Here is a 16,855-nt window from a genome sequence, read left to right on the forward strand (position 1 = left end):
AACTAATAAAACCTTCATTTGTAACCACAGTATTTATGACATATGATTCCTTTCTGCCCAGAAAAGGAAATTTGAGGGTATGTTGTCCACAATGTGCTTAGATGATTTTATATTTTATAAACTATTTCATTAGCTTAATCACAAGTTAACACATTAAGATATTTTGCCAACATAAAGTTTAAGATAATAAGATTTCTTTTAAAATAGAAAAGCACCCAGAAAGGGGACAGGGAAGAAAAATAGCTTTGTACCCCAAATATTATTCTAATTCTGAAATGGAGCTTTCAAAATGTCTGCTTGTGTGAGTTACAAATTAAGAAGAGTCTGAATGTGTTAGTCTGAAATCTGTGTGGATTACAAATTGTTAGGCTGTGGAAAATCTTATGGAGGAAACAAAGTGATGGGTAGATGCTCTATTACAAAAAAAAAAAAAAAAAAAAAAGAACAAAACAAAAGAAAAAACCCTCATACTAATCAATAATGACCAGAAAAAAGTAGAAACAGAAACTGTTGAACTTCTCAGGATATAGTCGCTCACTTAACAACCCAGGAACTGCCTTAGGCCAATATGGAATTAGCGAGTGATTTTGATGGTGAGAACACCACCGAAATCTCATTCCCTGCCTCCTCCACCCACGGTCTGCCCCTTTCTAATCATGCCAGACAAATTCAAGAAAAAAAGTAAAGATAGGAGGCAAATGCACGAAATCAAAGCAGAACTATACCTGTTTCCCATTACCTCACCAGCTCTGAGCACTTTTCCCAAGAAGTGAATTATGAGAGCTGACAGGATCTATTTTTAATCTTTATATCTTTATATTTTATCTTTATAAATCCATGCAGCAGGCTGTGCTATGAATTTTCCTTTCTCTTCAATTTTGTACTTTTTTTTCTTCATAAAGCAACATTAAACTTAGATGTTTATAATTATTTTCCTTTCAAGAAAATTAAACTTCACATAGTCTTCTTTCTCTCTCCCTCCTTGTCTTTAGACACTTGAGTTTCCATCAGTAGCCACCTAACCAGTAGATACTGTCCTTGTGCAGACTTCAGTTAATAGATGTACCTATCAAGTGCAAATTATCAAACTTAATTAACCAAATAGTAACAAAACCCCAAGCCTCAAACAAAATTTTTAACTTTTTTTTAAAGGTTCATTTATCAGTTGGCATTTATAGATCTGTAAATGAAAAAAAGAAAAATCAAAGTATACTAACACTCTTAGGCCAATCCTTTCTTAATATTTCTTAGTAGAGTGACATGAAATAAAACAGCTTTTGTTTTGCACATTCTTCTTTTCTATTTTATTTATGTATAAACATGACCTTAAAGTTTTTATTTTTAAGCAATATTGTGGTTAGTAATGTAAGTACTTGTTTAGTAACATTTCTTGTTTAAGAAAGAATGGTTTACAATTTATTATGTATAATTTTTTTAGGAGCTCAAAGAAAGATGAAGAAATGAGAATGTAAGAAAAATATTCATGAAGGAAAAATGCCTGAGGAATGTGTTTCTTTAGTACTTGTGAGATTAAACATGTTTTAGTATAAAAAACCTTTGAAACTATTACCCTATAGTAAAACACTTGGAAAATAAATTTTCCATATAATCCTTTTCTTAGTAAGAAATACTGTTCTGTGGAATTTGGAAAAATAATCTGCCCTCTGCTCCTCTGCTGATGGGCAGATCTGGTTATTAGAACATTTCTTCCTTCTGTAGAGTTGAAATGTGCACAGGGTAATTTTTATTATTGATTTATCTCTGTTCTCTATAGACACAAAGAATAAATTTAATTCTTCACTCAAAAATTAATAATAATCTGCCTCAAAGACACACAAAAAGTGAAAGCCCAGTTAAAAAGAAGAATGTCAAATCTCACTTTTTAAATTTAAATTCCAGTTAGTTAACAGACAGGGTAATATTAGTTTCAGGTGCACAAATAGTGATTGAGCATTTCTATACATCACCCCGTGCTCATCACAGCAGGTGCGTGCCTTAATCTCCATCACCTATTTCAGCCATCCCCCCCATCCACCTCCTTTTAATCAAACAAATGCAAATTAAAATCCCAGCAAAGTATTATTGTTAGATTATGTTCAACATCTATTAGAACATTCACAAATTTAAATAATAGTATTGAGACCTAAGGTTTGGGGGGGAGTTGATAAAACTAGTCTGTACTTTGGCTGTTCATGGAGTAAATTAGTGCAAATGTTCTGGAAAAAATTTGCCAGACACTGAAAGAATTGAAAATTTGATCCAGTAATCTATTCCTTGAAATTTATCACCAAAAAATCCAAAAGAAAAAAATTAAATGTTCAAGGATGCTTTTGCATAATATCAAAAAATTAAAAACCACCTAAAAATTCTACCATTTCCTACTAGGTAGGAGTGGTCCTGTGGTAGAAAGGTAATCCCTTGATACCTTAACTCAGAGAAATAAACATCAACAACTTAAAATTACTACTTAAAAATCTACCACAGCAGGGGTACATGGGTGGTTCAGTCGGTTAAATATCTCACTCTTGATTTCAGCTCAGGTCGTGATCTCAGAGTCCTGAGATAGAGCCTTGCCTAAGGTTCTGCAATGGCCATGGAGCCCGCTTAAGATTCTCTCCCTCTCCTTCTGCTTCTCCCTCCACGTCCCTCGTGCACACGTGCATGCACACACTCTCTCTTTAAAAAACAAATAAATAAAAGGAAATAAAAATTTACAGCAGCAACACAGAAAAGGCTTACATTTGCTATGATTCCAAATGCATAAAATTACTAATTTTGTAAAATAAATAATACATAAAATAATAAAATAAAATTAATAATTATTATAATTATTAGGTTCTATAAAATATGTCCAGGTAAAGTACAACTGATTTATTACAAAGTGGTGAATTGGGATTATGAGGGATTTTTTTGTGGGGTTTTTTTTTCTTCTTCTGTCATCATTGTTATTATCATTTGTGCCTTTAAACAATGAAAAACCGAGGTTGGGGGCTGGACAAAGCAGTCACAGTAGATAATCAGAGAGCATGCTAAAAGCTTCTACAGAGACAAACTTCCCTTCAATAAAAAATAAATATTTTCAAAAAAAGAGAAATCTATATAAACATATAAAAATGATTCTCCCAGCCATTTAAAGTGGATCTTAATTTATTCTGTGCAGACTTTAAGGGGTCAAATAGTATATCTGATATCTGGCATCTCTCTTTTGTCAGGTTACACAGTGAACTCTGCAACTGTTTCTGGAGATGTGCTGTACATTGCTGGACAGCCAAGGTACAATCATACGGGCCAGGTTGTCATCTACAGGATGGAAAATGGAGACATCAAGATTCTCCAGACACTCAGTGGAGAACAGGTAAACTTGAAAATTATTGTTTTAATTTAATCCGTGTATACCCTATGTAAATTTAAATTAACCCCCAATTGTCCTAAACTTTAAAAAAGAGAAAGTACTGGGATGCTTGGATGGCTCAGTCAGTTGAGCACTCATCTTCAGGTCAGGTCACGATCCCAAAGTCCTAGGGTCCAGGCCCACACCAGGCTCCCTGCTCAGTGGGGAGTCTGCTTCTCCCTCTTCCTCTGCTGCTCCCCCTGGTTGTGCTCTCTCTCTCTCTCTCTCTCTCTCTATCAAATGAATAAATAAAATACTTAAAAAAGAAAAAATACTTTCATAGTCAACATCAACCTTAAACAGGGCCCAGTGTTAACTTCCTTGCAGAGATTAAAATACCTACATCTTTGGCCTCAGGACCAAATCAGTTGCATGGATATGGAGGTAAGATGGATGGATGATGATGTAGATACAGGTGTACAATATATACATATAAAGAAAAGGATCTAAAACATTAAGAAGCAGGAAAATGCCAATGGCATAGACAGTAAATGCAAAAGGTGGAAAAATTGTTTCAAGCTAGGATTGGTGCCAAAGTCTTAATATGAGATAAGATTTGTGCTAGTCTAGAAGGAAAGATAGATTGTAGATAGGTAGAAAGAGCAGAAGAGCCAGTTAAAAAGATAACTCAGACCCCAGCTGTGTGAGATTTTGAATGGCAAACTAAAGAATTTGGATTTTCTCCTGGAAGTAGTGGGAAGTTATGTAAAATTTAAAAATTCTCGTTAGATGATATTGAATAATAAAAGTAGTTTGAGAAATTATACATCCAATATGCAAACATAAATATATGTAAATATTTTTTAACTGAAACATCTATGCTGTTGGTTAGTATTGCATTACAGTCATTTGGGCTTCACCAAATATCCCAGCTCACCAGACTGCCCTTATACCCTCCTCCCATCACCGACTACTCCACAAGGCAGGGCAGCAGCAGCCTTCCTCCCCTGCAGGTGTACCCATAGCTCCCCAGTGCAGAACAGCTTCGGTGAGAGGAGACAGACACATCAGGCAAGGACAGAGCTGCCCTCTCTTTAATCTTTCATAATGACACCATAGACATATGGTCAATATCTTTCATAATGACGCCATAGACATAGCCAGGGCTTCTGCTAAGGGCGTGCGGTTGTCAGAGTCATCCTGGGAAGCCCAATCTATGTTAGCTCCATCAGGTATCTGTAAATCCCCACAGCCTAAATGCAATGTCCCAACCAGAGATTATTTTTACCACTTTCGATATTGCTTCGTAATATAATTGAACTCCTTTCCCCCACAGATGTCCAGGAGAACAGAGTTAGAGTGAACCAAAAGTAAGAGCCTCATATATAAAGATTCTCATTTGTATAAAATAATAAAACTTGGTGAAAGGGTTTTGTTAGCCCTTTGCCCACATTCATAATCGGAAAGTGCATGAACAATCTAAAAAAGGCTAAGGTGAGGAGAGCCTAAAAGGATGTATCACCAATAAAAACGGAAAAGGAAGGCGTGTAGTAGACATAAATAAGGAGGAACTGACAGGGTTGTAAAATGAAGCATTTTGTATGACATTTTGGGTCTGATATCACTCTGTTAATTGTCTACAAGACAGGAAGTGAAAATTTTGTGAAAAATTGCTCATGAAAGTTAATGATTTAAATTATAAATGATTTAAGTTTCAAGCCTGGGAATCTGAGAGAAAGGTGGCACCATTATTAGAATGTCAGCAACTCAAGCAGTGTAGATATGTTTTTTTAAATGGTATTTGGTTTTACAATTCCCTGTAACAGTGAGCTCAAATTCAAATCATTATGGGTGTCAGGAACATAAAGTAAATAAATAAAGCTACTATAGAGAAGACGGCAGGAAGTGGTGGGAACCATGGACTGGACAGCTCATGAGCCATCTAAACATTTACCTCCCACTCAGCTCCAGATGGCTATTGTCATGGGGGAATGAAGCCCCGAGGTTGCTAGATCTTACAGTATTTTATTTGTGTTTGTAATTAATCCAACTTTAGGGGGAAAAAAAACAAACCTTTTAAATCCTTTATAACCTATGAGGAGAGGACATTCAAAAGCCAACGTCTAGCAGTCGTCTGAGTGTCTAGCAATGTCTAAGAATGAAGAACTGGATCCTTGAGAGGAAGATAGAATGAAATTTGCAATTTTCAGTAATAGAAATGTTTGGAAGGATTGGCCATCTAGAAAAGAGAATGGGGGAAGTGCAGATCTTAGCTTAGGGGACACCAAAACCTGGGGCACGGGAGGAGGAAAAGGAACCAGCAAAGATAAAAACAAAGGGTGGCCTGTGATATTATGGCAGAATCAAGAGAGCAAAATTAAAATCATGGAAGCCAAAACAGGAAGTTTCAATAAGACAGTTATCAAGAGCATCAAATATTAACACAGATCAAAATTTGGAAAGGTTATTGCATTTAGATAATGAAGTGTAAGTCTCCCACATTTCCCTAAAATATATCCATATCTTTAAAAAACAAAACGTTGCTGCAAGGGGATGGTCCCCCTGCAATCCTTTTATATTTTTCTATCTTCCACAAGTACTAGGACAAGACTTAGCCTTTTGTTGAGTAAACAATTTTTAAAAAAATATTTATTTATTTGAGAGAGAGAGAGAAAGAGAGAGAGCATTGTGGGGGAAGAGGAGAGGGAGAGAGAGAGAAGCAGGCTCCCAATGAGCAGGGAGCCAAATGCGGGGCTCGATCCCAGGACCCTGAGATTGTGACCTGAGCTGAAGGCAGAGGCTTAACCGACTGAGCCACGCAGGTGCTCCAGTCTTTTTTTTTTAGATTCAATCAGCCAATTTATAGCACATCATTAGTTTCAGATGCAGTGTTCAATAATTTATCAGGTGCATGAGTAAACAATCTTCTAAGTCTACAAGGTGAAATCCTTGCACTAGTATCCCAAGACAAATCAGTTCTTCCTATTGTATTTTATTTCATATTTTTCATACATATATACATATATGTGTCTATTTCATAAATACATATAAATACATGTATTATACATATAAACATTATATTGAAGCCATCCCAGAATACCTTTTATTGTTTAATCTCATTTTATTTCCTTAAAAAAATCGTGGTGCATTACTTATCTTTTTTACTTTTTGGGAAAAAAAGAAATGCTAGGATGAAATCTAAAGGAAGCCATTTTTCTTACACTGAGGCTGCACCATCTGTGACAGCTGTTCACCCTCAAGGGTGGGTCTGCCTGTTTACTAGCCCCCCCACAAGAGCCAATAAAGAGCTCTCAGGTAGAGTCCATTTCTATATTTTATTTTTATTTCTATGTCTGTCTAAATCTCAAATACTCTTCTAGATTAGGATAAGTAAAAGAAGTGCAGGCTTTTAGCTATCTTGAGAATTTCCAATGTTCATCAGACTTTTTTGTTTTGTTTTGTACCCTAGATTGGTTCCTACTTCGGCAGTGTTTTAACGACGGTTGACATTGATAAAGATTCTAATACCGACATTCTTCTGGTTGGAGCTCCCATGTACATGGGAACAGAGAAAGAGGAACAAGGGAAAGTATATGTGTACGCTCTGAATCAGGTAATGGTAGCTCTGAGTTTGGTAGAATTTCAGGAATAGCTCTTTCTTTCTTCCCATTTCAAATAAGTAACTCAGTTCCAATTTTGTGCTCACTTTGGAAAAAGGAGCAAAGAATTTTTCAGGGCCTCTTTACCCCCACCAACTCCTCAGTTTTTTAATGAACATTTTAGAATTCTAGTAAGGTAGTTCAAACCGTTAGATGTTTTCTACTTGGAGATGTGAGCTATTCTTTTTTAGCAGAAAATATAAAATAAAGATAAGTTTCATTGAACTGCTAAACAAACTCACAGGGCAGCCCTTTATCACTCCGGCCTGGAGGTGTTGGGAACATTAACAGTTAAAACTGCATTAGGCACATAAGAGACTCTTAATCTCTCAAAACAAACTGAGGGTTGCTGGAGGGACTTGGGTAGGAAGAGGGTGGTTGGGTTATGGACACTGGGGAGGGTATGTGCTATGGTGAGTGCTGTGAAGGGTGTAAACCTGGCGATTCACAGACCTGTACCCCTGCAGCAAATAATACATTATATGTTAATTAAAAATTAAAAATTAAAAAAAAAACTGCATGAGCTGTCAAAACAGTTAAAGTAGGGGAAGCAGAGAGACCATGGAGTTGTGTGTTTTAAGGCCGTGACACCAGTTACAGCAAACTTCTATGGTCTTTGGAATACTTCAGTGGACTGGAGTGAGATTTTGTTTGCCGCTCCTGACTTTAGACATCACATGTTAGGTGAAATAATTCTTGATTTCTTCATTAGAAGAGTTTTTTGTTTTGTTTTGTTGTCTGTAGCAAAGTCAGTATTCACCTATTTAGCTTTTTAAATTCTTAGAGTCTCTCCAACTAATTTTTTAATTCATAAATTATATATCTTTCATCCTATCACGTTGTTTGCTTCCTCTCATCAATTTTTTTGGTCCAGTGCTGTTTTTTTCCTTTTTTCCTAGAACCTATGTTCCTGCCCATCATTACTAGCCCTGTCCTTACTGAGTTTGTTGGGCTTTTTTGTTTTTTTGCTCTAGATAGCTTTGGGAAAAATTTGGTTTTTGGATAGGGTAATTTCCTTTTTGCCCTATAAAGGAGACTATATAGAGACTTTTCAAAGAAGCAGATTTGGGATGAAGGAAGAATAAAGACCTGAACTAAGGATTTTAAACATTCAGTTCTTTGGCTTTAAAAACATTCTGGGAGTCCTCTACTCACCCAGTTGCGTTAAAAAGAGAATCCATTATAATCCTCAGTATGCCTTCTTCCCCACTTCTACAGTCTGTTCTTTAAAATCTTTAACTTGGCTCTCAGATAAGGACCCTTTTTAAGAAATTTTACAAACTTTCCTATTGATGTACAAATGGTTTTTAACAGTGGTGATTTAGCATGTACTTAAAAATTTCACTGTGCTGTAGTAATGATAGAAATCCATAAGTATCCTGTTTATGTTTCTTCCAGACAAGGTTTGAATATCAAATGAGCCTGGAGCCCATTAAGCAGACTTGCTGCTCATCTCTGAAGCACAATTCATGCACAAAAGAAAACAAAAATGAGCCATGCGGGGCTCGTTTCGGAACAGCTGTCGTTGCAGTGAGAGACCTCAATCTTGATGGGTTTGATGACATTGTGATAGGAGCACCCCTGGAAGATGATCATGGGGGAGCCGTGTACATTTATCATGGGAGTGGCAAAACTATCAGGAAGGAGTACGCACAAGTAAGAAGTTAAACCTACACATTCCCAACCTTAAACGATAAGTGGGTTCAATGCTAGGCTTGCTTCTTGTCTTGCTTCTTGAGTTATTTGATTATTTTTTCTTCTGACTTTATTGGGAAACTAGATTTAATTCTCTTTTAAGGTTTCTTTACAGGAGCATTATTTTGTATTTTATCCTTTTATCTAGTTTTGGGTTTTTTTGGTCTTTTTTTTCTGTTGTTATTTGCCATTTTTTTTCTGTTGTTATTTGCCGAGTCTCCATGATCTGAACTCTCAGAATAGTCAAACACGAACCAAAAAAAATGAACACTTTTTAATGACATGATTTAACAGTTGCAGTGTTCCTGATCCTAAAAAGAGGATACCACTTTCTGAATAAGAGAATAATAATGATATGATTTAGCGAATAAAGAAGATGAGGTTATTGTTTTTATATTCAGTATCTGTGTTATAATGAAATTGCATAACATTTATGTTTATGAATTAAATTGGTATGTTTTTGTGAACTGAATTTGGATTCCTGAAGGTTTATAATTTCCTCACAAATAATCCCTCTTGGAAAAAAATCTGAATAACTAAGCTTAACTTGCAGGGGATTTTTGTTGTTCTGGTTTTAAATTTAGTATCAGTTAATGGTTCTAATCCATAAATGCAATTTTTTCCTGCATAAGAAAAATACCAATTTGCAGAAGCATTTGATGCACTATAAAAGTAGGAGAGTTTAAAGGAATTCTTCTAATGTAATTGTTTTTAAGTAACCATAAGCAATTAGGCATTGAACTACTTATATAACATGAAAAGAAAATCAGAACATCAATTATTTATTTTTTGTAGTTGTTCTTTTTGTACTATAGTCAACAGAATTCTCAAAATCCATTCAAGTGAAGTTGTACTTTATTTTTCATAAAGTCATAATGACATTAGTGAGACAATAAAGTAAAGGGCATATTTCAGTAACAAACTTCCATCCACTTAGTAAATTATCTGTTTTCAAAAAATTCAAAAGTCTTCATGGTATTACTTAACTGAAAACAGGCAAGGTTAACCATGGGAACATGACGGAAGGAGGAACTGCAGGGAGGCATTTCTTTCTTGTGTTCTGTCACTTTATTCCTTCACTATTAATCCTGAAAACTTACTGAAATGGTGTTTGCAGTAGAAAAAAAGAGGATGTTTAAATCATTAATAAGAGGATAGATTGTCATAAGAAATTTATTTTGTAAAATGGTGGTTACTCGAAGTGCAGCTTTAAATAACAACAAAAAAGAATATTACACCTGAGTTTGCTTAATTATTGGCAAAATGCTTTCCCAAGGATAGGTGAGGATGTGCTCGCTTGTTTCTATAGTAACCAGAGGTGCTGTTTGTGTATGTGATAATCCAGAATCAAACTGAATGAGCTCCTCCAAGACCAATGAGGCAGATGTTTCTGGTTCATTTGCTGAAAATAAGGAAATACTTCCCAATGAGCCACAAACCTTTCAGCATGAAAAATGTTTCCATTTGGTTTGCCTTATTTGGCTTCTTAATTTATGGTTTTCAAGAAGACCTCAAGTTTAGGGAGGGTCTGTCAGTCCTGTCTGCTCGCCATCAGATTCTATTAAAGTATTATCAGTTTGAACCAAAGCTAAGTCAGGAAGTACGAATATTAAACACATTCTGTGCGGGTATGTGCACAAATCACTCATCAAGAACTTCACATTCATTTGTACCTATTGAGCTTATAGTGCCCTTGACTTTTAGCAAAGAAGATCATATACTGGCAAATGTATTTGATGGCATGTGCTATTTACAGCTACCCCACCAAATTCAGTAAACCCCAAACTGACCCCTGTGACAAACTTCTGCTCCCTCTCTTGCATGTGTGATGTGTTTTCAAGGTTCCAGTATCTTTAAATATCTCTGCGTTATGGGACTGAGTGGGAACTAGAAAGGAGAGCCAGTTACTCACAATGTTTTCCTTGAGCATTAGACAAGATGACGTTATAAAATTTTTTTCCCCTTTCTCTGGTGTCAGTAACCCTGGATTATTTTGTCTGCACTATAAAAAGAATAACCTTTGGTAACAACTGAGTAATTCAGCTTGTCACCACATGAGGGGCTTCTTAGGCGGGTTTCCAAAAGATCTTTAATTTTCATTTTTTGTTGCCCAATCCAAGTTCTCAGACTTATTTGAAACTGTTTTTGAAGAGACACTTCTGGCATAAAAACTCTCTGTTGGGACTTTCACAGCGTATTCCATCAGGTGGAGACGGCAAGACACTAAAATTTTTTGGCCAGTCTATCCATGGAGAAATGGATTTAAATGGCGATGGTCTGACTGATGTGACTATTGGGGGCCTTGGTGGTGCTGCCCTCTTCTGGTATGTATTTTAATAACATCCAATTCATCGGGTAATACTTCACAAATAGCTTCATAGCTCAGAGTATGATTGGACCTCCTGTCATACCAAATACCTGTTTTCTTTTGTACCCCATTATTTAGATCAAAGTTATGTAGTTAAAGAAGCTGAAGGAGTCATCAAATCTTAAAATGGAGAAACCATATTAAAGGAACAAGTAGAACCACCTCTTAATTTGGGGTATTTATTATGTGCTTGGTGCTAAGGTAGATATTCTGTTTTAGGGAGCAGCATAGGAAAGAAGAGGGCTTCATAGAGAATTATATAAACAAGAAAACATGCCTAACTTTGAGCAGTTCACAAACTTTTTAAAGATTTTATTTATTTATTTGACAGACAGAGATTACAAGTAGGCAGAGAGGCAGGCAGAGAGAGAGAGAAACAGGCTCCCCACTGAGCAGAGATTCCCATGCGGGGCTTGATCCCAGGGTCCTGGGTCCTGGGATCATGACCTGAGCCAAAGGCAGAGGCTTTAACCCACTGAGCCACCCAGGCACCCCAGAGTAGTTCACAAACTTTTTAGGGTAATTGACTCTTTACTCATTTACCTAATATGTATAATTAGATAATTGTGCATCGTTGTCTGTGTTTTTATTATAAATGTGTATATATATAACATATGCAATATATATTATATATATATGTATATATATATAATATTTTTACCATACCATACATAGATGGTAACTGTACTTATTGTGGTGAGCATAGCATAATGAATACAATTATTGAATCACTATGTTACAAACCTGAAACTAATATAATATTATATACTCTAGTTCAACTTTAAAATTTGAAAAGAAATTCTAACTAAAAATAGAGATAATGTTTAAAAACTTATGGTCAAATAAAAATTGTATACTAAACTATACACAGATAATAACCATTATGTTAAAAATGTCTTAACTGTACAGTAGGGGGAAAAGAAAACTGTAAGGTGGTGCCTAAGAAACGAGAGTGCTGGGCAGCACGGAGCTATGACTGTGGGGAGGGCTCACCCAGGAGCAGGGCTCCACACCAGAAGTCACCAGTGTCAGCAACAAAGGATACAGTTTAAACTGTTAATCCTGGATTAATGTATTATGATAACCTTAACTCAAAAAATGTTTAGTGTAGTCACTCTCCTATTAAAAATATATACATTATGGGGCACCTGGGTGGCTCAGTGGGTTAAAGCCTCTGCCTTCAGCTTAGGTCATGATCCCAGAGTCCTGGGATCGAACCCCGCATCGGGTTCTCTGCTCAGCAAGGAGCCTGCCTCCCCCTCTCTCTCTGCCTGCCTCTCTGCCTACTTGTGATCTCTGTCTGTCAAATAAATTTTAAAAATCTTTAAAATATATATATATATATACATACACACTATACACACACACACACACACACACACACACACACATTATAAGGGCAATTTTTACTCTCCAGTTTTGTTTCAAAGATTTCTTAAAAAGCTTTGAAGACTTATCCTCTTTTATCCCCAGTCAGTGCTTTATCACTGAGGGGCCAAAATGGCAGAGTTGTACCCTGTGATTGCCCAGCAGAAGGGACCAGACCAATAGACAGGGACACGAAGACCAAGATTTACGATGCCAAAGGAGGGACTGAGAGTGGATATAGATGGCAGGCGATAAACAGAAGCCCACCCCAATCAGGGACTTTCAGGAACAGATATGGAGAGCCCCATTTTGTGGAATAAATTGCACCATAACCCCTTTAAAGACCTTGTTGGGGCAGAGGGATGTGCGGAGGAAAGTGGTCAAGGCAGCCTCATTCCTAAAGGATCCAAACTACTGAGCAGGGAACTAGACATGCTAGTTCATTGCTGGTGAAAGAGTAAACTGGTTAAAATGCATTAGAAGGTATTGCCAACAAGTGTTAAAGAGCCTTAGAATATTCATACTTTTTAACAAGGAATTTGCTTCCTAAATTTTTAAAGATTTAATCTACATTGAAGATATATAATCTTTAGGGTCATCACAGCACTGTGGTAGTAACTATTTTTTAAAAAAATAAATTAATGAAGGACCGAGTAAATAGATTACAACACATGCATATGTTGGAATAGTATATTGCCATTAAAACTAACGTTCCCAGAAAAATACAGATATTGGAAATCTGTTCATTATATTATGATGCTTTAAAAGTATGTATGGATGTATGTGCATGTGTGTATCTCTCTATACACACACACACATTTATACATATACAGATATATTCTTCTGCAGAGAAAAAGAAGCACATCGAATATTAATGGTAATTATTGCTGAGTGGTAGATTTACAAGTGATTTCTGTTTTCTTTGTTTCCTTTTTTTATGTTTCCCTGTCTTCTATGGATAAGATGTTTAAAATAAAAATAATTAGAATATTTTAATGCAAAAGAAAATCAAAGACTTATGTATTCACGAGATACATATCCATAGTACCTGTACTTGTCTGTACAAGTATTACAGTGCACAAGAGTTGTCCATGGGCCTTGGGACTCTTTCCAGATTGGGAACAAACTCAAAGATTCCCAAATTACGGTTTTGGTTCTGAGGTTGCACCTGAGCACGTGGTTCCATCTTCCTTCCACCACAGGCAAAACAGATTTTTGACTTATGAACTGTAAGGAATGAAAAATCATTTTCCTTCTAGCCTTTTGAGCTCTTGGCTGACACCCCTGTAACAAAAGACAGATTAACAAGAGAAAAACAAGTTTATTAACACGCATACCCCGTGTGTACATGGGAGATACCCAAAGAAAAATGAGTAATTCTTTGAGGTGGCTTAGAATTCGGACTTAAATACCATCTTATTAGAGGAAGGGAAGAGGGTATGTAGGCCTCCCTGGAGAGAGAAAACACTGCACTCTGCTCATGCACATGTTCTCTCTCACTCTCACTCACTCTCTCAAATAAATAAATAAAATTGTTAAAAATAATAAAAAATCTTTTTAAAAAATCACCAAAGAAAGTGAATCCTGTGAGCCCAACTATACACAAAAAAGAATCCCCATCAGTGCTTTCGCACTGCACTCCCATAATGATGGCATTCATTAAATATGAAGATGGGGGAGTAATTGTCATTGTTTCTGTTTGTAGGTCCCGAGATGTGGCTGTAGTTAAAGTGACCATGAATTTTGAACCCAATAAAGTGAATATCCAAAAGAAAAACTGCCGTGTGGAAGGAAAGGAAACAGTATGCATAAATGCTACTGTGTGTTTCGATGTGAAATTAAAGTCCAAAGAAGACACAATTTTTGTAGCTGGTAAGTGTCTTATGTGTACCAAGTACTTTGGGGCAGGAGAACAATACATTTGCTCCCACATGATGACATCCACTAAGATATTGTATTTTCCCCGGTGATAGGGATCTGCATATCAGATTTACCCCTGTGAACATGTTGAACCTTGAAAAAAAAATCTACAGAAGAGAGAATATGTTACAGAACCCAATAAAATCTGGAGCAGAAACTATATGCTTATATGCAATGGTCTCCACAGTCCATGGTTCCCCTCTGGCTCTCTCATTTACCACAAACTACAATGTGCTAAAAACAATAATAATAATACCAGTTCAGAAGTAGAGTTTGGACGTTGGGCTCCCTAGGAGCCCAGTTTTCCTTCCTGTGGGTTTTCACAAACCCTCTCTTTCTTCTCCTGCCCTCTCTTTACTAAGACTGCTATTGCAAAGGATGTGAATGCTTTGCCACCCCACTTTCTGAGATCTCTTTGCTCCACTCAGAATGTGATCCTGGTTTTTGAGCATCAGACATGTGTGTGTGTGTTCTCAGGCACAGTCTAGGAATCTCCTCCTCCCTACACATACACTTACTGAGGTATTTTTATAATGATATTGAAATATGTTGGAGTCAAAACTGTGGAGGTCATTGGCTGCAAAAGAGTAATTTACTCTATAAACTAAATGTAAATAGAATATGAAAAATCATTAATCCTTAAGATCTTTTTCTTAGTTTGCTCTTCAAGCATAATTGTGCTCTCCAATAGCCCTCTGACTAGTTTTAGGTATAGAAATATAAAATATGGGGCGCCTGGGTGGCTCAGTGGGTTAAGCCGCTGCCTTCGGCTCAGGTCATGATGTCAGGGTCCTGGGATCGAGGCCCGCGTCGGGCTCTCTGCTCAGCAGGGAGTCTGCTTCCCTCTCTCTCTCTCTGCCTGCCTCTCTGTCTACTTGTGATCTCTCTCTGTCAAATAAATAAATAAAATCTTTAAAAAAAAAAAGAAATATAAAATATGATTTACATTTCCACATACAGCATTATTTTAGTCTCATTATTTTTATAAAATAAGCGATCAAATAAGTAGAATTATTGCCTTTTTAGAAAGTATAGGTTTAACTTGTTTTTTATTTTGGTACACCTATTTTATGAAACTTATTTGGTAAGCTTCTTTGATTACATGCTTTGAAGAGTCTGAAGTGACTTTTTCATAAAATATATAAGAATTCATTAGTGTATATTTTTCTGTCTATTGAAATAAAATCAATATTCTAAACAGGGCTTCAACATTGCTAAACTAAAAAAACAATTTAAGTGAAAACCCAATAAACACATGCATTATCAGAAATTTAGTTTCTATGTTGGTGTACATGTTGTATGAGTGTGTGGGTGTGCATATGTACACACACACAGAGAAAGTAGTACTGAAGGTTATCGTCATGACTGGGACTACCATTGTACTACAGTAGTGTAGATAAGCTGAGTAATAGAAACTTTCTGTTGACTGTTTGCTGAAGAGATTTTTCTATAATGCTAATTTAATGAACTGAACCATATGAAAATCACCCCAGGCAAATATTTCTGTCATTTTATTTCCAGATATGCAGTACCGCGTCACACTAGATTCACTAAGACAAATATCACGAAGTTTTTTCTCTGGAACTCAAGAAAGAAAGATTCAAAGAAACATCACAGTTGAAGAATCAGAATGCACTAAGCTCTCCTTCTACATGTTGGCAAGTAAATCATATGTTATAACTGCTTTATTCCAAATCAAGAATAAAGCATAAATGTCTTATTTCAAGCCAATCTTATGATTTTTATTTCAAAGTGCACATCGATGAAGTAAACATCATTTATTTGGTCACTTTATCAGAAAATCACAGGCCTGATCTTCTAATTTCCAGATGCATTTCATAAAACCATCTTTCATCTTCCCTGTGTGTGTTATCAGTCATTTGTATATTATGGGATAGTAGAAGGCACATGGCACTAGTTGGTAAGAAACCTGCATTCATTCATTCATTCATTCATTCATTTTTTGCATTCATTCACTTATTCTTTCAAATTGAAAACATCATTTAACTTTTGTGGGCCTCATCTGTCAAATGTGTATTACATTTGATCTAAGTGCTTACATGCCCTGAGGAGAAACTGTTGGGCCATATGTTTTTTGGGGTCCTTTCTTGTCCACTGAACTATATGTTTCACTCTTTGACTTTAAATCGAAGAGAAAAAAATCTGCTATTTTCTATCATCCATAGGCTTTGTGCTACCGAAGTTTCTTTCTATTACACTAATAAGGGAGGCTTGGGAAGCAAATTATTAATCTCCAAAGATGGCTAGGAAGCCAGTTTGAACCATTTAAATACATTTTATTGAGTCATTATATAGAGAGAGAATGTTCCCAATAAGGGCAGGAGTTTTTTTTTAACATTTTCTTATAATGCACATGATACTTAAAGAAAAAAAAAAGAGGGAAGAGTGGATGTAATGACAAAATACTGATTTTAGTGACTGACACAGACTTGAGATTTATACATGATCCTGGAACTTTACAGGAAAACAGGCCGATTTCCCCCCACATGTGAT

The 16,855-nt window shown here is 36.1% G+C and overlaps 1 protein-coding gene across 1 annotated transcript in view; it reads left to right on the plus strand.

Annotated features, from left to right (window-relative positions):
• The window catches only part of ITGA1 (integrin subunit alpha 1), a 173,104-nt gene that overhangs the window by 113,955 nt on the left and 42,294 nt on the right, over window positions 1–16,855 (plus strand). Inside the window, 6 exon segments of the mRNA XM_047728897.1 lie at window positions 3,213–3,355; window positions 6,801–6,944; window positions 8,389–8,646; window positions 10,879–11,009; window positions 14,127–14,293; window positions 15,863–15,999. Of these exon segments, the coding sequence (XP_047584853.1) occupies window positions 3,213–3,355; window positions 6,801–6,944; window positions 8,389–8,646; window positions 10,879–11,009; window positions 14,127–14,293; window positions 15,863–15,999 (980 nt within the window).

This window comes from Lutra lutra, chromosome 5 (assembly GCF_902655055.1).
Source record: "Lutra lutra chromosome 5, mLutLut1.2, whole genome shotgun sequence".
Taxonomy (NCBI): Eukaryota; Metazoa; Chordata; class Mammalia; order Carnivora; family Mustelidae; genus Lutra; species Lutra lutra.